Source organism: Pelodiscus sinensis, chromosome 3 (assembly GCF_049634645.1).
Source record: "Pelodiscus sinensis isolate JC-2024 chromosome 3, ASM4963464v1, whole genome shotgun sequence".
Taxonomy (NCBI): domain Eukaryota; kingdom Metazoa; phylum Chordata; order Testudines; family Trionychidae; genus Pelodiscus; species Pelodiscus sinensis.
The window spans coordinates 121,341,203-121,364,349 of NC_134713.1; the positions used below are offsets into that span (position 1 = coordinate 121,341,203).

At 41.0% G+C, this 23,147-nt stretch overlaps 1 protein-coding gene across 9 annotated transcripts in view; it reads right to left on the reverse strand.

The window, feature by feature from the left end:
• Positions 1-13,813: 13,813 nt before the first annotated feature.
• WDR27 (WD repeat domain 27) overlaps positions 13,814-23,147 on the reverse strand; it is a 225,735-nt gene continuing 216,401 nt past the window's right edge. For all 9 annotated transcript variants that reach the window (XM_075924676.1, XM_075924677.1, XM_075924675.1 and 6 more), the window contains one exon: positions 13,814-13,982. In XM_075924676.1, coding sequence (XP_075780791.1) covers positions 13,935-13,982 — 48 coding nt within the window. In that variant the 3' untranslated portion in view covers positions 13,814-13,934. The remainder of the gene's footprint in view (positions 13,983-23,147) is intronic.

Consider the following 23,147-nt stretch of genomic DNA (forward strand, 5'->3'; position numbering starts at 1 on the left):
GTAGCACAGGAGTTTCAGATGGGGAGTTTGCTCTACTATGTCCTAGAAAGTCTCATGTATGTACCTTTTTTGTCCTTTAGCTCCTCAGTTCAGCTGCTGTGAACTCCAAAGTCTGTATTTGATTTCAGAGGGCCACAAGCACCAAATATACATATACCTCACCTGTCCACAAGATATGTAATCACAGGTGTTGCATTCAGTGCAGTAAACTGGATAGCCTCCACTCTGCTGCTGGACTTCTGCATGGATTCTTTTTACTCCTGTGGGTTTTTTTTGGGGGGGGGGGAGAGGATTGTCTCTCCTCCCCCACCCTGCCCTCAGATGTATGTTTAGTGCCCTAAATTTAGGGAATGCCAATCAAATATATCTAGCTCTCTAGTTAGCTCTCTAAATTGCCTCACAAAAGTCCTGTTAGCTGCCTCTTATTTTTCAGAAATTCCTTCTGTGGTATATCTTATACACCATGGCTACGTCTAGACTGGAGTGATTTTCTGCAAATGCTTTTAACGGAAAAGTTTTCCGTTAAAAGCATTTGCGGTAAAGAGCGTCTAGATTGGCACAGACGCTTTTCCGCAAAAGCGCTTTTTGCGGAAAAGCATCTGTGCCAATCTAGACACGCTTTTCCGCAAAAAAGCCCCAATTGCCATTTTCGCCATCAGGGCTTTTTTGCGGGAAAACAAATCTGGCCTATCTACTCTGGCCCTTTTGTGCAAAAGTTTTGCGCAAAAGGACTTTTGCCCGAACAGGAGCAGCATAGTATTTCCACAAGAAGCACTGATTTCAGAAAGTAGGAAGTCAGTGTTCTTGCGGAAATTCAAGTGGCCAGTGTAGACAGCTGGGAAGTTTTTCCGCAAAAGCCAGTGCTTTTGCGGAAAAACTTGCCAGTCTAGACACAGCCCTCACATTTTAAGGAGGCATTAAAAAACTTTTCACCACTCCAAGAAGAAAGTGCTATAAAAGAAGTGTACAGTAATTACTCATTTAGCATGTGCCCGCTCAACACATTTTTGCAATAGCACGATTTTTTTTTAGGGAACGTTTTTCGAATAACATAATTGCCCCCGAAATAACACAAAAATAATCAAATGGCGGACTACTTCACATGGCAGTAAAAGTTGGTGAAAACAGTGGTAATATGCATGAGCGGATGAATACACGTGATCACAGCGCTCCTCTGCTCACTCACGTGTTTATCTTTGTGTTTTAACAAACCACAACGACTTGCGTTGCTAGTTATCTTGTGTTGCTAGATATATAATGTTGTCGATGACCCAGCACCAACAAAAAATTGACTTTTCCATCACCACCTGAAATGCAACCTTCACCTTTTCCATTATTTTTAATGGGAAAATTGACCCCACATAGCACGTTTTCACTTAGTACGAACATTTTCAGAAAGACATCTATAGTGTTAAATGAAGAATTACTGTATCTGGGCTGCTATTTGCCAAGTGCTCTCCTGTCATTTCTGCAGTGCCCTCTCTCTTTTGAAGAAGCCTTGGGAACACCTTTTAGCCTCCCTCAGAACTATTATCAGCCCTCCACAGAAACTGGGTCAGCAACCCAAAGAAATTTAGTTGCTCTCAGTGACCCAAACTCGAGATCTATTATACTAACCCCAAAGTTCATACCCATCTCATATGTCCTGCACTCCACAAAGTCCTTGTCATACTAACTTCCTGGGACCATCTGCTCACACCAACATCCTTGGAAAGGGGTCTTCCCCCCTCTCTCCCACGTAGGCTTAAAGAAGCAGCGCACTCCATTGCAGATAGAAACACACAAAATATTGTTAATTCTTATTTCAAAGCATAGCCAACTATGAGGAAAATCCAGTCTTCTGTTTGATTGCCACAGTTAGTCACACATTTGGCTTCATATCCCAGAAACACAAAATCCATACTAACAAAATCAAAATCAGAACACTAATTGTCAAGTCTAACTTCATTTTTATATCCCAGAAATAAGCAAATTATTTTCAGCTGCTCACTGAGTTACTCGGTGCTGGAAATGAATGTATGGTGGTATGCAGCAAACACAGTCTGTGCTTGGGCTGTTAGAAGCCACCTGCATACCATATGTGCGTCAGTACCAATTGATCTCTGGCCATATTGCTTCTTTGGTGGGAGAAATGATCAAACCTGACAACCATGAGTCATTCTGTATGCAGCTTTTTAATTTTCAACTGAACAAAGGCTCTAGATAGCCTGGGTCAGATAAGTTTAGCTGTACTGTAGAAAGTTGTTGATTTTAGAATGGAAAACAATTCACAACCTTAACATAGCTGCCCTGCTATAACAATTTAAAAGACAATCTGCATTAACCTATACCAGTTTTAAAGCAGGACACATTTTAGGCCCTAACACCACATGGATTTTTCCCCTCTCTACAAGAAAATCCCTTATTTTGACAGCAGAACATTGCTTTCAGCATGGGAGTAACTTTACTAGGTTATAAAAAGATACTGTTATAACACAAACTATCATCAGATCTAAAGAACAGGTCATTGACTTTGAAACTTTAGTTGAATTAAGGGGAAACACACAAGCTTTCTGGTTTATTTAACATAGCAAAGTAAATATGATTTGACAATGTGGTTCTTCTATTAAATTTAGGCAGCCCTGACACAAAGTGATCTACCATGTCTGGCAAATCTACATTGGTTTGCATTGAGCAAATCTACTTTTCACAGTCTGTTTCTGAATTCACTCTATGGTCCTCTTTCATTATTGTGCATCAGGAAGAAATCCCAATATACTAGTGTTGTTGGGTTTCTGCCATCAAGTCTAGTCATAACCTCATCTTGCGATGTGGTATTTTATTAAAAAATGGAAAATCATTTATCAGACAGTGATTTATGTGGCATAAAAGGTGAAGAATACAATCTTTTTGTTATCCTTAAAAATATCACTTCAGGTGAAAAAAGGACCGCCTGGATCCCAACCTGGGAATGTCTAATTCTTCGTGCAATCCAAGTATTAAAATACCAACCACTGGAAAAGAAGGTAATGGTCTGGCTAGAACAGCAAATGTGCTGTTAGATAGGAGTTAGAGTGGCAGCTTTGTTTGGGTAATTTGTTGCTTCGGGTAGCCAAAGCTTCAATTTGCATGATTCACAGCTGGGCCTGATTATCAGAGGTGCTGAGCAACCGCAACTCTCATTTTGAAGTGAAAGGATATTAGATGCTCAGCCCCACTGAAAAAAGGTCTATGGATTTTTTTGAGCTTGCTGAAATGTAATGATATTCTACTATAGCTGGGTTGGAATTTTCCCACCAGTACAATTTTCCATCAGAAAATGCTTATTTGACACAACCAAAAGCTTCCGCAGGAATGTATCAATTTCAACAAAACTTTTGGTGAAAACCAGTCTGTTTCTGATGGAACCTCTCTGATTTCTTGCCAGCTCACCTCCTACCTCCTTAGTAGCAGCCTGCCTGGCTGATAACTTGCAGCAAATCTCACAGACTCTAATGTTTTGAGGCTCCCCTGCTCGGTATAAGATTGCTTGCTAGGCTACTCATGGCAAATTCCCCAATTAGTTGGTTCCCAGGCTCCCCAGCATCCTGGTTTCCAGGCTCCTTGGGTTCCCACAGTTTCTGGCAAACCTCAACCCAGCAAGCCTACCCCCCAGTGTTCCTGAATTTCTAGCACCCTAGCTAGCCAACTTCTTAAGTCCCAGGAAATTTACAGAAACAGTCACCTGGGCAACTGGATGCCCTGGTCACTGGATGGGCAGCTGGCAGACTACATAAAAAAAATCCAATGTAGTTTCTCCTAAAATAGAATCTTTATTGGAAAAAGTTTCCATGGAAAAAGTTATAGAATTGACTTTCAAGTGTCTTTTTTTATTCTGAATTTTTCATGGGAAGAGATTTTCATTTTTTGGACAGCTCTTCTGTCACCATTTACTAAATATATTTTCAATATGGAGCCTCAATTCATGCCATCATAATGATTCTTTTTGTGCAAACACCTTTATCTCTCCAACTTCCAAGTTTCTCCACCCACCAGAGAAAGGCTGAGTGCTACAACATTTGAGTGTCTCCAGGAGCGAGAAAAGGGAACAGCTATGTACTTTGTAATATTAGCCCAGGCTCTGTGTAATGACGGGATGTAAGTTAGGCCAAAATGCTCAAGTTTGGGCACCAAATATTAGACATCTAAATTCATATTTATGCACTTAAAATAACTGAACTAATTTTAAATGTGCTGAGAATGCATAGCTCCAAATACCAGGAAAGGAGTCTGCTAGGACTTGGTGTCCCTAGGAATCTGTGGAGCTTGGTGACCAAATCCTTTGCTTCTTGTGCAGGGTTTGCCATCCTACAATGGAACAATTTGGAGAAAACTACATAAGAGAGAATCTCCAATCCTCTTGCCTGTTTTTCCAGAGGAAAGGGCTATTCCCCTGCTTAATTACTTTTTTTTACAGCTACTGTATTATTTAATATTAAGTGATTATATTAAATACACACAGTAATGTCTGTACATTAGCTCTGGTCTAGCTTTGGTATTTATTAACTTTAAAACAGCATCCATTTTGTCAGCCAGCCGACTGTGAAAGTTAATACTGTGTATGTGCACATACACATACTTTATGATAGGGGGAGGGTATCTCCCTCATCCTTGACATCTGTCTCAGTCCCTCTTGCCTCACTTTTAAAAGGCTTGCCTTAGATTTCTAGTCGTCATCTCCCAACATTTTTTTTAACATCACTACTTTGGTACTACTACTTACATATGAATCATATTTGATCCTGATGGTGTAGAGCCTGTCAGGTTGTGCTGAAAAATGAAATAATTACTATCCATATTGTAATTAAGGTACCAGCTGGCAGCCTGGAAAATTTAAGAAAATGCATGCTTGACAAACAAACAGGGTAAATTACATACTTTGCCAGAGTGACAGAGTGAAGCATCAAGTGACATTTTTACAAACCTCTTACTATACATATTGTATTTTCTAGACAGTTCATTGGCCTTTAGTATAATTCAGAATGCAGTATAGACTGAAAAGACTTTAGATCACTTAAACAAATAATGCTTTATTAGGACAGAAGGTAATCATCTCAATTAATTATCTGCAGTTCCAATGTTTACATTGTGTTTGATCCATTCAGTTAGCTCCTCTGATTTACAGGCATTGGTTTGACTTGTTGGGTGTGAGAAAATGTGGCAAGTGGAGCAGAGAAACATACCACAGTGTAGAGCACTATTCAAGGAAGGTAGAGGAAAAAACACTCACTTTTTCTCTGACTGCGCTTTCCGTAATATAAAATCGCATGTGCCGGAATGTATTTCATTAGTTCATGCAGCTATTTCCTTTTCTCAAATTCCCTTTTTATGTACAGTTGTGGAAAATTGGGTCAAACTCCCTCTGGAGTAACTCTAGCTAAGTCTATGGAGTTATCCCAAGAATACTTTCAGCCCCTTTGCCTTTTTCTTTCTAGAACCATTACCACCTGACGCCGACATCCTCCCAAGGGATGTGGCTTTTTGGTCAGCTAAGCAGCATGCCTGGACAGGAGTCAATAGTTTCTGCCCAGCAACCGGTAGTTGCATGAGAGTCCAATCTAGGCCCACACACTGGTGAAATGAGACACCTTTGAGCATTATGGAAGTGGAAGCTACAGGAAGTATTTTTTGTCTTCCAAAAAGAGAGTTTAAATGGCACATTAAAGGGGCACGTGCTACCATGGGAAAACAAAAAGCATTCAATCCAAACATTGTGGCAGCTCTCTATATATCATGGCAGCAAGATTTCAACCATATTATGAAGCATCTTTAGTTTTTGCAGCTCTACTTACAAGCAGGTTTTGGGAAGGGCTTGCAGACCCAGAAACAATTGGAAAATGTTCAACCACTCCACTATATAACCCTATACCAAGGGCTATATTTAATTCATTTTCTCCTCTTCATTCATGGCACGTCATCATGACTAAAAAAAATCAAAATAGACAATATGGCTTTGGACTCATGGGAGATCCTTCAGCTAAAGTGCAGAAGTGGGCTCAGATTACTTCAGTCTTATATTTCTACTTCCTCTTCTTCACTGCTTAGCCAAATAGTCGGCCATTGCAACTGTTCACAATTTGGTCTATTCCTGCATGGTCATTAGATCTTGACAGGCAGAAAGTCCAATCTCAGGAGAGATTTAATGCACCCCATGTAGTGCGGGGGAGGAGGGGCTGCCTCCGCACTCCACCTCCCCATTGGTGGAATTTTATCTCACATGTTCCAAGCCACTCAGAGAATGGCATTCGCTGGAACAGCTTGTATCAGTCTGGTGACATGTGGCTGCCTGCAGACAATAGCCCCAGTGGTCTGCAGACTGGATCAACCATAAAAATCAGTGTTACAAATGAAGTTATTCCACTATATGCCCAATATCCGATGTTAGCTTTTTCTGTGGAAATTCTCCAGCTTTGCCCAGTAAGAGTGGCACAGGGGTCAGGCAAAAATATCATTAAATTCTGCCATGGTTGTATGGGATCAGGTTGACCCAGCATATATTTTCCCATGCAAGAGGCTGATTGGCAACAAATAAAATAATTGAATTAACCAGAACTGAAGGCTAATCATGTTAAGAACATTGAAACCCTGCATTGTTTTAAAATTAAAACAAGGCACAATAAAATCAGGTTCACTTTCTATTTTTTATTGTTATTAAATGCCTCCTCTGCAGTCTGAAACAATAGAAGCAATGTTCACGTCAGCCGCACACACATTAGAGGAATGAAGCATTTCCTGTGTTTTTGAAGAATTGTGGTAATTCTTTTCTTCTGTTAAGTCAACTGTTCTGGGAAATATTCAAAAGAGTATTGCGAATTCCCCACATTAACCATGGCTAATGAGAGAAACAGCAATTGGGAACCTGGAAGTAGCTCCGCTGGAATTGTCTTTATGGTGGAATGTTACCATTTCATGGAAGGCTCATAAATACCCAGCATCAAAGTGTCATCTCTGAGAAGAAAACGGAAATTATTTCTTCCTCATCTGCGCTGTAAATGGCAAATCCCACCGGTGTAAATAAACACAGAACAAACTCTGCTGTTGGGGGTAGCTGGATTAGATGACATTCAGAAAATATCAGTGGTCTGATTCTCCTCACTAATATTAGTGTAAAGCAGGAATAGCTCTACTGAAGTCAACAGCATCACATAGGCACCAAACTAACCTGAGATTAACTGCTGGTTACTAGCTAATGTGTCCTATTTAAAGACCAAATTCTGCTTGTTTCTCCTCATGTGCAGAGCTACACTGAAGTTAGTAGTTAAGTCAGGAAAAAGAAGATTTGTTCCAAAGGCCAAAACATTTTTTTTACAGCGGGATAACTAACGTGTGTTAGCAAAATTCTAGTGGAGACAACTTGCAATTAGTTTTTACCATGCTATAGCTAGGCTAGGTTAACACTATTCTCCTTGCTTTGGGCTTTCCTCACCTAGCTACATTGAGGTAAAAAAAACCAAACCTACAGAGTCATTAGGATTTTACAGTGAGATAACTAATGCATGTTTGTTATCTCACTTAAAAAAAAACTATTTTGGCATTGAAGACATAGTCCACGTGTCAAGTTTGCATGGGAGAGAGCTGCTCCATCCTTCTGAACTATCATTTTACCAGGATACTCCAGATTATCTGATAGTCTCACGGCATCCTCACATTCAGAGCAGCAGTGTAACTTTAAAAAAACCCAACAACCAAACAATAATCAATTACAAACCCTGCTTCTTCCCACTGCCAGGTATGTGCAGGTCCAAGGTTAAGCAGCAGCTTCTTAGCAGCAAATGGCTTCGAAGAAAAATGAGGCAAACCTACAAAAATGGCCTATAGTTAAACTTTACCTTGCAGACTGAAATCTCCCCTCCTAGTAAATACAAAATTCTGTTAAATGTTTAGTAATTTAACAATAATGTCATGTCAACTGCTGCACTCTTTGCTGTAATATATAACCTCCCTGGGTGTAATCCCTATTGTAGGGGTATATCCATGGTTCACTTGACCAAAAATAGCACATGACCAATATTAGATCTGTTATTGTCTTTTGAAAGGATGTTAAATGGCTTCATTACCACTTAAATGGCTTTTTCAGGGGCTAAGTGTTCTTCTAATAGATCTAGTTGGCTATTTCACTTTTAAGTTAACTAGATCTGCTCAGTAGGAAGAAGTCACAGAACAGGGATAGGAAGAGGCAGGTGGTGGATATTAAGACCCAGTGGTGTCCCAAATTGTCAGGTCCCCTACACAGCTGCATATTCTGTGCATGGCTAAGGACGGCCCTGGAGGGTAGCCATGACACTGGGAATTGAACGTGTGGGTCAAGAGACAGACCATCAGGTTTCCACGTTCTTGGAAGAGAGAAAAAAAGAGAACAAAATGTAATAATACTAAGAGAATCCTGATCAAGCCTCTTAAAATATTAACCACAAACAGAAAAGTTACTGTGTTTTAAAACCGAGCATTCTTATTAGAGGGTGAAAAGAAAATTCCTATAATCTATAGTTGTGCAATATTAAGTTAATCAATAATAGTGGTGCATTTTCCTTTCGGTTCCCTACTTGTTACAGCCAAAGGAGAGCACAGGAGGCTCACTGATATTTTTTTATGGAAGAACAAATACCAGGCTGTCATATGGCCTTGTGGCTCCAATCATGTGGACTTGAAAAATCATTCAGGAAAAAGGGCCTGCCCCTGTGGTTCCAACTGCAGGAGCAGGACTGGGACCAAAGTGTGTAAAATATGCCAACAAAGGATATCTGTGTCATTCAGTAGAACTTGGAAGACTAGAAAAATAAAGATGCCTTACTTGTTACTGAAGTTCTTTGGGATGGACTCTGCATATTCACACTTTTGACAAGTGCCAAGTAGATGCAGCATGACAGAAGAACCTTCTACTAGCAGTGCCCATTAAGAGCAGCACACACTCCTCTCTTCCCTCCAATACAGAGGGGGCTTGGCCATAAAAGGGAAGTTGGCTAACATGGATTACCAAACTACAAAATCAGGATTCCAGAGGAGCAAGAAAAGAGGGCAGGGAGTGTGAGTATGTAGAGTCCCTGTTAAATTATTTCAGTTACAAGTAAGAAAGCTTAATTTCTTCTTTGCATGCCCTTAGTATATTCTCACTCTTTGGATAGTTTGCAAAATAGAGCATCAGTAAAGGAAGGAGGATGTAGAGTCTTAATGCAATGACTGAAGTATGACTCTACAAAAACAAGATTCAGACATGGATTCCAGATCTAAAACATCTTGTAAAATAATGGCTGAAACTAGGCACACATTTCTATTAGCTGCCCACATTATGAATCTTTTCCATATAAAGTTATAACTTTTCCCCACTAGAAGGAGTTCTAGTATTAATGAGAATGTGCTGAACGCTTGTGGAACATAACATTTCTAGTTCTCTCACAGTCCAGCTGCCCATACTTTTAGCTGTAGTGTTCTGTGATCTGGCTAGAAGACTTCCCCTCCTGCTATGATAGCAGGTCTGTTGTCAAATGCAGGAACTTGTATTAGCTGTTAGAAAAGTGGAGTAGCTCATTTGTTTTTGCCATGCTGGCACAATTAACATCATCCTGGTCGATTTTTTTTTCTTAAATTTTCTTTAGACTATCTCCTGACCCCTACCCCCACAGAGACTCATCTGAGCTGTTGTCTTTCAATTGTCCCTTAAGTGAGAACATGCCCAGCAGTGGTGAGAGGGAGTGGCTTCCAAAGCAGCTCCTTAGGTGTATCAGCCAGTCATGGTGAGTCAAGTCCTCTCTCAGGCAAAGTACTACAAAGGTATAGATATAGGGACAGACAGAAAATAAGACCTTATTGGAGAGGAGATACTGTGCAGTAGGGGATAGACGCTGTATGATAATATCTAGATATTAGAGGCTAATATTTTCTTCATTTGCTTTTTTTGTTTCTGTTTGGCATGTGTTGTTTCCAAGTTAGTCTCCTGATTATTTGTGAAATATGCAGTGGTCCCTATTTTAAAAAGCACAGGCTAAAATACGCTGTTTGCTTAAATCAAGCTGTTAATTTTAAAATGTCTACATCTAAAACTTACTACAGGATGCTGGCTTTGAGAGAGTGTAGGCCTAGCAGCCAAAATAAACTATTTGACTTTATTTAAACAAAAATTTTTACTGTCTGTTTTTAAGACTCTTCCAGACACTAATCTTTGCATAGTCTTGACAGTATGCAATGAACTGAAATTCTGGATGATGAGAGAGGTCTGTTCTAGACTGTTGTTTTTCTTGCAAAAATTGTACTCACATATGCCAAAGTAACATTTTGTATACACTCTTCTTGGGAAAATCATAAAAGAGTTGTGTGTCTCAGGAGGGTATTCCAATGATGTTCAACATTTTAAATAAAATATTACCATTAGAGCTGGTAGTGCGGCATAGCACTATGGTTAAAAGACCTAGTTTTCAGGAGTTTGTATATTTACCAAACTTCAACTGTGCAAGCTGAAATCTTGGAAGCTGGAAGTCTGCATCAGGCTGAAATATTTTTAGTAAATTTCAGCCCCACTCCTTCCCCTTCCTCCCACAGCTGGAATACTGCGAATCAGGTGATTCGCACACTCTGGAAGTGCTGGGAAGGCGGGAGAGGATCAGGTAAGTGCAGAGCTCTTGTGCCCTAGTGGGCAAGAGGTTCTGGGGCAGGAAGGGGGCAGACAGGAGAACCACAGGGTGCCAGGTAAAACCCCAGTGGGCAGCTGGATGATGCAGCCCACTGAAGCGGAGGGCCAGTCATGGGGCCTACTATTTGTGATTGCTCATTCCTGTCCTAGGTAATGAAGACCTCCCTAAGAGAACTTGCTATGAGAGTCAGTTTTAAGTACCAACAAAACACTGAAGAAGTTCTATGTGCAGAAGCCAGCAAATTAGAGCCCACTTCACCTGCCCTGATCACGCACTCTTCCTACATAGAAGCACCAACCTTCTGGACTGCACTGGCAAGCTATGGCCCCTCCAGTAAAGGGGAGATTGTAGCTACTTTGTGCCAGTGGAATTTCATCCCTTTCTGGAGTTTCTACAGCTAATACTTTGGCTAATATTGTCTTTGTTAGAGTATGGAGTGACCCTAGACCACTGTACAAATATGTTACCAGACTTTCTGTCACTTTAGAACCAGGGGACCCAAGGCATGTCTACACTACAGAGTTTTTCCAGAAAGACAGTTGTTTTTCCAAAAAAACTACACTTACGTCCACACTGCAATTGCATTTTTTCAACAGAAAATTGAAAGAATGCAGGGGCTTTTCTGACAGCAGTAAACCTCTTTCTACAAGGAAGATGTCTTTTTCCAAAAGAGCTCTTTTGGAAAAAGGCATCTGAGGACGGTAAGAAGGGTTTTTTTTTTTTTTTTTTTTTTTAAAGAAGAGGCCTCCAGGGAAAAGCACAGATGCCCTGATGGCCACTCCGTCCATAGTAATCACAACTTAAATGCGAAATAGTGCCCAATCAATGTGGACACTACCTTTTGAAAAAGCAGATCGCTTTTTCAATGTGCTTTTGCTGTGTAGACGCTCTTTTTCAAAAGAAGTTTTTCTTGAAGATCTCTTCTGGAAAAGCTTCTTCCGAAAGAAGCCTGCAGTCTAGACATAACCCGAGAGATCAGCCTGAATTGTTCAGGGAATCAGCCAGCCCAGCTGGAAAGTATCTAGTGATGGGGTCTGATTCCCAACTGGAGGATGTAAGTGAGATCCCCAGCTCCAAAAAGAGCTGAGAGTACATTCCCTGTGGCTGCAGCAGAAGGCTACAAGAGGAGAAGTTGACAGAAGATGAGCTCTGTAAGCTACCAGAAGGCCCTACAATTTCTGTCAAGAACAGAACTTTTGCTTCTTGTTATTGCTCCACAATTCTTTGTATTTGTGTGTTGAAGAAAAAAACTGAGGGAAAGGGTACAAATGCAATTGATCATCGCAGATTGTTCAGCCTAGGTTGGGTCCAGCATCCTACACTATTGCACACGTACCATGAGATATAATGGGCCCCAATTCTGATACTCTAAATCAAGATAAGTACTAAATCAAGATAAATAGCACTTCATTTCATAACCAGTCCTACTGACTTCAGTGACACTACTTGAGAGAGTAAAGGTGTCAAACGTTAGCCTACCATGAGTGTATGGTTTAGTTCTGCCTGGAGCAGCTACAGTTTACGTGCAAGAGCACTGAATGATGGGAATCTAGAAACCTGAAATATCTTGATTTTATACTAAATGAACATAAGTGTAATCAAAGGGGAGTGTCATTCGCTTTTTAAATTCAATTCTCTTTTGGCACTGAAAAAGACCAGTGTAAAAAATTGCATCTGTCACATTGCTGACTTGTATTAATTTGTGTAGGCACCATAAAAATCCCAGGGCTATGTCTAGACTGGCCAGTTTTTCCGGAAAATCAGCCACTTTTCCGGAAAAACTTGCCAGCTGTCTACACTGGCCGTTTGAATTTCCGCAAAAGCACTGACGATCTCACGTAAGATTGTAAGTGTTCTTGTGGAAATACTATGCTGCTCCCATTCAGGCAAAAGTCCTTTTGCGCAAAACTTTTGCGCAAAAGGGCCAGTGTAGACAGGCCAGATTTGTTTTCCCGCAAAAAAGCCCCGATGGCGAAAATGGCGATCAGGGCTTTTTTGTGGAAAAGCACGTCTAGATTGGCACAGACACTTTTCCGCAAAAAGTGCTTTTGCGGAAAAGCATCTGTGCCAATCTAGACGCTCTTTTCCGAAAATGCTTTTAACTGAAAACTTTTCCATTAAAAGCATTTCCAGAAAATCATGCCAGTCTAGACGTAGCCCAGGTGTTTTCTTTTATGGTCCTTAGTGAAAAGGCAGGAAAAGGATTGAGAAGCAATGTCAGCAGTATGTAATTGGCCAGTTAAAGACAGGTGAGATGACAAGAGTAAAAGAGTTCTATAAGACTTAATGATCCTTTGTCCTGATAAGTTTGGTTTGTTTGGCATCACAGTTATAAAAGGGTGTAGCTTTCTCAGCATCACACAACTCAGATAAACACAGGCCCACAGTCTTAGATGTTCCCCATTTTTAAGCAGAGATATGAATAATTAGAATACCAGTTTATAATTCAAAACAATATCCAACATCAGAATTCTCAAAGATTAAGGAAAGGTAGCTAGAAATGGTAAAAAAAAATAACAACAGCTTTTTCCCCAAATTAATTTTTTTATGGTAACACTTTTAAAATTTTCTATTTACAGAAATGGGGCACACCCTTTCTATGACAATAAAAGTAAATATAAGCAATTACCAAATGAAAGTATAAAGTTAGCTTTGTAAAATCAAAGTTTTTTAACATAAAAGTCTTTTCCCCATTGCTAACAGCTTAACAGAATGCAGTACAATTGGTAATAGAATGCAATAAAATGGATTGTCTGAGTAATTAGTACCAAATCCTGATATACCCAGGTTATTTCCATAAATACATAGTTACACAGATATCAACAAGAGTCCAACATGACTTGTGATGTCATTTCAAGAAGGATGAGGAACTCTTTTTTTTCTTTTGGATCATTTCAAATCTTTAGTTATAGGCAGCATTCTAATTTTAAAACTGGATCATTTCCTATTTTAACTGTGTCCACAATCTACAGATAGCAGACCCCAATCCAGCAAAGCACTATCGCATATGCCTAACTTTAAATATGTGTCTAGCCCCACTGATGTCAATCCTTAATCTTTGCTGGATTGACAGCTAAATGAGTACAGTTATATCACTCTGTATTTTGTCCTTATTACTATAGATGAGTAAAGTTTTAAGCACAGTTTGATGAACTTTCAGAAGGTGAAAATCATGTGAATTGCTATTTAAAACAGCAAGATTTTGCAGTTTGCTCAGTTACCAAATTCCTTTCTCTGAGCAAGCTGTTATTTTCAAAACAACTGGACCAATGTTCCACAGGCTGGCAAGCATCAAGGTAGAAACAACTGGAGTTTCCCATCCAAGGTGGCTGTGGTGAGCTGTAGTTAAAAAACAAAGAACATATGGTTTCAATAGAGTCTTTTTAAGTAAGTGAAGTTTCCTTAGATGGGCAGTTACATGAATGAAATTAATTTAAACAGCATTTAAGGTATTCTGGTATCTAGGGGTATGTCTACACAGAAAAGTTATTTCAGGTTACCAAAGGTTATTTCAGGATACCAGCGTCTTTTGAACAAGTCCACTATTTCGCCATCCCTGTAAACTTCATTGTACGAGGAGTAAGGGATGGCTCAAAATAACATTGTATTTAGAAATTTGGCAATTTGCATAGTAGAAATTTTGTATCATATTTCGAATTTCAGGTGCTGTGTAGATGCACTCTAAAGATCCAGAATTCATTTTAAAAACATCTTAACATACAGGTTTAATTAATCCAAGGTAGTCTGAAATTTTCATTTTTATTTGGATTTTACTGGATTTTTTCCCCAGTTGGCTTTTTCAAGTTTGATGCAAATCAGTTACTACACACGTAACTGAAAAACCAAATCGTATGCATAAACCATGCAGAAAACCAAACAGGTGGGTGGTATGGATGTGAAATACTAAATGTGGTCAGTAAATGAAAAAGCTGTAACAAATGACAAAGGAAAGCACTAATCTTTAATTATAACATACATATGAACAATATGTTTTGCACATGAACTAATTTTCACTGGTATTAAGTGCCATAAAAGGATTGCCCTTGTGTGAAAGAATATTGAAAAAGGAACAAGCTTTTTATAAAAAAAAAAAAAAAAAAAAAAAAAAGATGCTTTCAAAGATACGCATTAAAGAGCTTTCTGTTGTATTTGTTCCCCACTAACATCCACTTCTTAGGCATAAAACTCGAGTGATAATAAAACCTGAATATCTTCTTAACCCTCCCATGTTGTAATATGTTGAATATAAATTGTAAAATCCTCAGGACAGGGACCTCATAATGTTTCTTGATATACACAATACTTACCACTGCCCATGGTGTTCACCAGTATGTCTCACTGTTCTCCATCTGTAGCCATCTGTTATTTCTTGCTTTACCATTACATTATAAGCTCTGTGGCGCAGGGAGCATCTTTTCATTCTGTGCTTCTAAAGTGCCTAGTATAATGGGATCCTGTCCTTTGGGTGCCATGACTAGAGTCCCTAGGTGCTCTGATAACGCACTTGATAACAGTATGGAGCCATATGACATAGAACAATAATACCATATGCTTTTATTTTAAATTTATCCTTGTCAGCTATGCAGAACCAACTCAGGTCCTGGAGTTGGAAACAGAATTAAGTTAACCATTGAGCACAATAGATTCTAACTGAAGAATCCTTATTACCAGTGATGATGCATGAACCAGAAAGAATTCAGTTTCACTTTCAAGGACAGCAGCTAAAAAAAAATTCAAACTGACTGTACTTGATATTGAATTATTCAAAGGTAATAAATAGAAAACCCCATAATACAGTTTTAGAATATTTTTTCAGGATATAATTGAACTTGAAGGACTAATCAGTTTTAAAAAATTGAAACTCTTTCTACAAACCTCTTCTACTTTCATTGACAAAAGTCGTACAGCTTTTGAGATTAAAAAGATTTTGACATTCCAATAGTTTCTTTCAATCAACACTAGTGTTTACTTATGCAGTAGAATGGTTTCTCACGAAAGCAGGACTGAAAAAGTATCTTAGGGTATGTCTACACTTGCCCCCTACTTTGAAGTAGGGAAGCAAATGAAGCATACCGAAGTTGCAAATCAAGCCCATGATTTAAATATCCCGTGTTTGATTTGCATGTTCCTGTCTGGTCGCCATTTTAGAAATTCACTAGCCCGGAGTAACTACCCATGTCTACACGTGGCAGTGAAACGAGAGTCCAATTTAAAGCCCCTAATTCGAATTAGCTGGTAAACCTCATTGCAGGAGGAATACCAACTAATTCGAGTTAGGGCTTTAAATCGGACTCCTGTTTCACTGTCGTGTGTAGACGCGGGCAGTTACTCTGGGCTAGTGAATTTCTAAAATGGCGACCGGCCGGAAACATGCAAATCAAGCGCGGGATATTTAAATCACGGGCTTGATTTGCAACTTCGGTATGCTTTATTTGCCTCCCTACTTCGAAGTAGGGGGCAAGTGTAGACATACCCTTATACACTGAGGCTGCCATTCTAGGGTACATCTACACAGAATGTGCTACTGATGTTATTCCAAAATAACATAGTGCTTCTACACTACAAGCCTTTATTTCAAAATAATGTCAAGCTGGAGGACTTCTTACTGTGGCTCATAGTCACCCTCATTTCATGAGGAGTAAGGGAGTTTGAAAGAAGAGTGCTCTTCCTGCGACTTCCTGATGTGTAGACAGCACCAAAAGTCGAATTAAGCTATTTTGATTTCAGCTATGCAACTGACGTAGCTGAAGTTCTGTATCTTAATTTCACTTTATCCTTGCTGTGTAAACATGCCCCCAAGAGAGCTGTTTTCCAGTTTTGCATTACATCATTGAAGGAAATGACAAGCCAGTGATGGAGAATTTCATGCCAGCATGTGAATGATCTTAAAAGAATTAGAGATTAGTTTTCAAAATTCCCCAGAGAGGCTAAATTTTGTGCAATTTAGATGAAAAAGCATTGCTTGGTCTGAGCTTCTGCAGGCATTTCCACATGTCAACAAGAAAATTATTTTCCATGTGTGTGCACTCCTCCTTCCCACCCTCTCACCTCCCACATCATGTAATCCTTAAAGTTTCACAAACAATGACTAAAAATGCAACACTATTTACTATAAAGCTGCCAAGTTTGAGCTAGCAGCTGAAAGAAGTTTTATACAGGGCTGGAAGAAGAATGTACAGAGCTGAAGCGAGATTAGGAGTCTATATCCATGAGTCATGTTTGATTAAGATCTGGTTAATTCTCATAAGAAAGTTAATTTTACGCATATTACTAAACTTGCATTTTAAATAGCATTTCCACTCAACTGGCATACATTAACACAACTCGCTGGCACTGGGATTAGAAACAGGATCTGGAGACATTGCTCACTGGTTTGAATCCAATCCAGATTGGAAGACAGCAAAAGATATTACAAGCTGTCCTCTTTAGTGCATTCTGTATAAATTGAGTTTGGTGGCCTTATACCAGTTACCAGTGTAGACAAAGATAGAGTTATCTTTGAAAACTCATGGAGATTGGGAGAGATCCCAAATGACTGGAGAAAAGCAAATGTAGTCCCCATCTTTAAAGATGGGAAGAAGGACAATCCAGGGAACTACAGACCACTCAGTCTTACCCTAGTCCCTGGAAAAATCATGGAGGGGATCCTCAAGGAATCCATTTTGATGCACTTGGAAGAGGGGAAAGTGATCAGGAATAGTCAACACAGATTCACCAAGAGCAAGTCATGTCTGACCAATCTGATTAGTTTCTACGATGAGAAAACTGGCTCTGTGGATATGTTATACCTTGACTTTAGCAAAGCTTTTGATACAGTCTCCCACAATATTCTTGCCAGCAAGTTAAGGAAATATGGACTGGATAAATGGACTGTAAGATGGACAGAAAGCTGGCTAGACCATTGGGCCCAACAGGTAGTGATCAACGGCTCGATGTCAGGTTGGCGGTCAGTTTCTAGTGGATTGCCCCAAGGATCTGTTCTAGGGCCGGTTTTGTTCAACATCTTTATTAATGACTGACCTTGATGAGGGGATGGATTGTACCCTCAGCAAGTTTGCAGATGACACTAAGGTAGGGGAGAGGTAGATACATTGGAGGGCAGGGATAGGATCCAGAGTGACCTACAGAGATTAGAGGATTGGGCCAAAAGAAATCTGATGAGGTTCAACAAGAACAAGTGCAGAGTCCTGCACTTGGGCCGGAAGAATCCCAAGCATTGTTACAGGCTGGGGACGGAATGGCTAAGTAGCAGTTCGGCAGAAAAGGACTTGGGGATTACAGTGGATGAGAAGCTGGATATGAGTCAACAATGTGTCCTTGTAGCCAAGAAGGTGAATGGAATAGTAGGTTGCATTAGGAGGAGCATTACCAGCAGGTCTAGAGAAGTGATTATTCCCCTTTATTTGGCTCTGGTGAGGCCACATCTGGAGTACTGCATCCAGCTTTGGGCCCCCTACTATAGAAAGGAAGCATTGGAGAGGGTCCAGCGGAGGGTGACCAAAATGATTAAGCCGCTTCCATTTTGCCCAAAAAACCCATTTTGCATCTCTAAATGCAAGCTCTTCCCCCTCCTCCTTTAATGTGCATCAGATCTGATCTGGATGCACAAGTACAAGCTTTTGAAGAGTCTTTGGAAGCTTCAACAGATCCAGAATGCAGCTGTTCAAGTTTTAACTAATACTCGATGTACGGAGCACATTATGCCAGTGCTCCAGCAGCTGCACTGGCTTCTGGTATGTTTCCGGGCACAATTCAAGGTCTTGGTTATGACTTATAAAGCCCTAAAAGGGATGGAACTGGGGCATTATATATGAACTTGCCCAGGGACTGAAGTCGGCTGGGGAGGCTCTCCATGTTCCTCCACTTAAGAAGATAAGGTTGACATCCATGTAGAGCAGGGCCTTCTCAGCCTTCACCCATAGGCTATGGAATTCTCTTCCCCAGGATATTTGCCTGGCACCAGGGCTGACATTGGTTTGGCGCGAGGACAAGGGCACCCTTTTTACCCGGGCTTTTATTGGTGTTTTGGTATGCGTGTGTGTGTGTCCCTCCTCTTGAGGTGTTTTAGCAAGTTTTATGTCCCCCGCCATTGGAGTCTTGTATTTTACTTTATATACATTTATTTATTGTGCTTTTTAAAAAAATTATAAGCTGCCTCAAATATTTTAAATAGAGAGGCAAGATAAAAAAATTTAAACAAACAAACAAACAAATAAATAAATTACTCTATCAAATCTCCTAAAAATTGGCCTGCGTACTACATTACTAGGATTAGGGGGGAAATTTCAAAAGCCCCTAAGTGACACAGGAACCTTAGTCTAATTAAAAGTCAATAGGTCTCATGAAAATGGGACTTAGAAGCTTAAGTCACTTATACACTTTTGAAAAAATTGTCCTAAGTCAAATTTTGTCTTAAGGTTACACAGTGAAAAAGTATGGTTCTACTCTGAAAACACAGTGTATTAAAACAACACTTTACTCAAAAAAACCTGCTATCTATGAGCAATCAGACTATATTCTGGTGACTTTATTGACTATGTTTTTGCTACTTTTATTGCTGAAAGCATAGGACAGGCAGATACTACAGCTTCAAGAGTGTATTCTGGATTCTATCAAAGGATTTGTAATTAAGTTAAAACTGCAGATTCATTGAAGATTCATGTGTTTGTCAGTAAGGGCACATCTAAACTACAAAGATTTTTTGAAAGAGGATATGCAAATTCTGGAGGATCTTTCAAAAGTGAAAGTAATCTGAACTAGTTTTTTTTTTTTTGGAAAAAACCCTTTTTCAAAAAACTGCGTAAACCTCCTTTTTTAGGAAGAGTGATTTTTTCGAAAACAGTTTTTTTCCTCAAAAAGCCTTATCCAAACTACTTTCACTTTCAAAAGATCCTCTTTCGAAAATGCGTTTGGAAGAAGATATGCAAATTCCTATGGAATTTGCATATCCTCTTTCGAAAAATCTTTGTAGTTTAGCGATGCCCTAAGGGTGCTACTACACATCACCCTAAATTCAAAATAAGATATGCAATTTGCGTTACACAAACTGTGTATCTTATTGCAATTGAATTTTGAAATAGGCTATTTTTAAATTTGGCACATCTGCATAGGACTAAATTTTGAAATAATGTGCTATTTTGAAACATCTCCAACCCTTGTGGAGTGAGAGTTACCGGGATGCCAAAATAGTGCACCCGTTATTTTGAAAAATATTTTGAAATAACGGATGGTTATTTTGAAATAACATGGTGTACCTATTTCGGGATACCTCTGGTATTCCAAAATAGCCGTGCAGTTTAGACATACCCTAAGAGTCCAGCTTGACTTTCAGATTCTAGGGAGAGATTACACTGCTTGCAGTTGGAGAAAAAATTATCTGTAAAATGAGTACATTTGCTCTGGAAATCACTGACAAACAGAGGAGCCCATAACAACATTTTGTGAGAAAGTTACTTTTTTAGAGTAGAATTACATTTAATAAATAAATTACCTCATTAAACTTAGGTATATTTAAATTGTCATTAGTACTAATATAGATCATGGATGCTACCAAGTGTCCAAGTCACAACTCGCTGGATATTTCTGAATCCAAACATTAGATGTCTATACAATTAGGGATGAGACAACATGCTCAAATGTAATTTAGAATCCGTTCAAATTTTGAACAAAATATTTAAGAAAAAGAATCAATGTTCTATTAACATAACTTTTATAAATGTATACCAGTGTGTGGTTTCTATGTACATTTATATTATGTAAGCCAAAATCTCAGAGGAGACAGAACCAGGAGTACAGTTCACATTATTCCTGCATGTGCAGACAGCACAGAAATAGAATGATAACAAGTAGCAGAACAAGAAAATAGCAATCCAAGCACTCACAGGAAGAAAAGCAGCAAGATAAGGACTGAAAAACTGAAGGTGTCTGGAAATATTCAAAGGCACATTTCTCAATTAATTAAGGTTCACAAAGTGTGATAAGACCCAAATGAGGGGCACAATACACACATACACTTACAATGGTGATTCATACCATTAGTGTAAACACTTCAGTTTCATGATTATTTCTAAAGCAAATGATTTTCAACCATACAAGCGAAGGGATATCAAATCTGTGTGAAATGTAGCTAACATTGCAACTCAAGTGTCCTTTGAAATGAGGTAAACTCAATCAGCATTATGGTATGACTGGTTTTGCATCTATTGTTCTGGCAGGTTCTGCAGGCATATCTGTACTGCTACTATGATCAACCTGTTCTCCCCCAGTGGTGATGGAACTAGTGCTGCTGGGTGTATTGTTGCATTCCCTGATGTGAAGTGGTTTCTGTGACGGGCTGTCACTGGCCCGGGGGCGGGGCGACCGGAGCCCTCGCCGGCAGGGGGCTGACGGCCAGGCCCGGACCCCCTGGAACGCCCCTAACGCGAGCCGTAGGGGACGGCGGGCTGGGGCGCTCCCCCCGCGCCTGCGCCGGCAGCGGGCAGACGGCTGGACCTCCGAGGCCCCGCACAGTGGGGGCGGGGCAGAGGAACGTGGCCGCTTGACGGGGCCGCACGCCGGGATGCGCCCGGAAGAGGCGGGGCCCCGGGCAGCGGCCGGCGCGGCGGGCCAGTTCAAAAGGGCCCGCCGCCAAAGAGACAGGGTGCAGGCTCCTTGCGGCAGCGGAGGAGCAACTCCCGCTGCAGGACGGAGCGCGAGCGCCGCTCAGCCCGGCTACTGGCCCGGCGCTGGTCCCGGGGCCTCCGGGACAGCCACTGCCCCTGGCGAGCGATCAGCCCCTCTTCGGACGGCGGGCGGACCCCGCCGCGCCGAGCCAGGAGGGAACGGGACAGCCAGGAGCGCGCCGGGACCGGACAACCCGCCCCGGAGACGCCACCTGGACACCGGACGCCGCGGACCGCCGAGTCAGGGTAGGTCCAGGGGCGTCGGGGATGGTCCGCAGGAGACGGCGAGAGGGAGGAAGGAGCCCGGGGCAGGCTCCCCCCCCCCCATCCACCGTGCCGGGGCGTTAGCGGCCCCGGCACGCAGGGCCCCGGGCTGCGACCCGGAGAGAGGGTGGGACCGGGTCCCCCTCCCTCCACAAGAGGAGCGTCCAGCACCCAACGGCCACACTTAAAGGAAGAGCGCAAACCAAGACCCCGTGCTGGGGAGGACTTAAACTGGGGGCGTATGCCCCACCCCGCAGGGTGGGTGATCATTTGCAGGGTTCGCTGACCCCCCCTCCCAGCCGGGAGGGGGTGATCGCACCCGCGGGCCCGGGCCCCAGATTGGGGGGCCCGGGGACAACAAGGAACAAAGGGAGGACAAAGGGGTCCACAGACCCAAGAGGGGGTGATCGCACCCCAAACCCTCACAGTTTCCATCATATATAGGGTTTATAGTTTTGTTCATTTCAGCACTCCCACTATAAAAATTGTTCCAAATGCCATTGCACCCCCACAACACAACTTCCAAGATCCGTGCATCCTACACATACTTATCACAACATGTGGTGTACGTCAACCAATTCATCAAATGTCTCAATAGAAATTATGTGGGTGAAACCAGATGATTACTGTGCTCTTGAATGATCACTGGCTGACTGACATCTTGACATGTGAAAGGAGATACTACAAATTCAGTTAGTCAGGGGTGCTTAGTAATGGTATGGAAAAAGAGCCCGATCAGGGAGCAGCAAACATTCTCACTGTGGGTTCAGGTCTACTCATCTCAGCCTGGGCTCTCTGATGGCTATCGATGGTGAATGCACCAATCTTTATCTCACTTCTCCATCTGAGCAGTTGTGAACATGATTTTCCCAGTTATCAATGGAAATGCTGAGTTTCTTGAGGCCTTGCTTGACCTTGTCACTGTACTGAAGCTTTGACTCTCCTCTGCATTGCAAGTAGTTCTTAAGCTGGCCATACAGAACAGCCTTCAGCAGACCATCTTGAGGCATGCAGTTCATGTTTCCCAACCAGCAAGGCCTGCAAACATCCAACATTGCTTGCATAGGCTATGGACCACTTCTCTCAAGGATCTCTTTACTGATGATTCATTTTTCCCAAGTAATGAATGAATGAACTTATACAGGAAAGAAAGACAAAAATACGCTGTCACCTTTGGGAGAACACTTTTTACAAACTGAACACTCTACATCTGACTTGTCAGTCCTCATCTTCAAAGGAAACTTGAACAACGTTTTCAAAAGACAAACCTAGGAGCTTAAAGTCAGAACTTTCCTAGACACTAAAAATCATAGACTGAATAGAAACACTGGATTTATGGCCTATTACGGCAATTGGCAACCCGCTAACAAGTCACTCCAGCTGCTTTTATCCCCCCACTATGGGAATATTAATGGGCCACTTCACCTTGAATGATCCCTTTCATGTTTTAACCCTTGTATGTGTTAAATACTTATCCAGTCTGTTCAAACCTTGTAATTATTTCAGTTCAGATTTGGTGGGCAGGTGGATGAAAATTAATCAACACAGACCTGCAAGAAAGAATGCTGAATATGAGGTA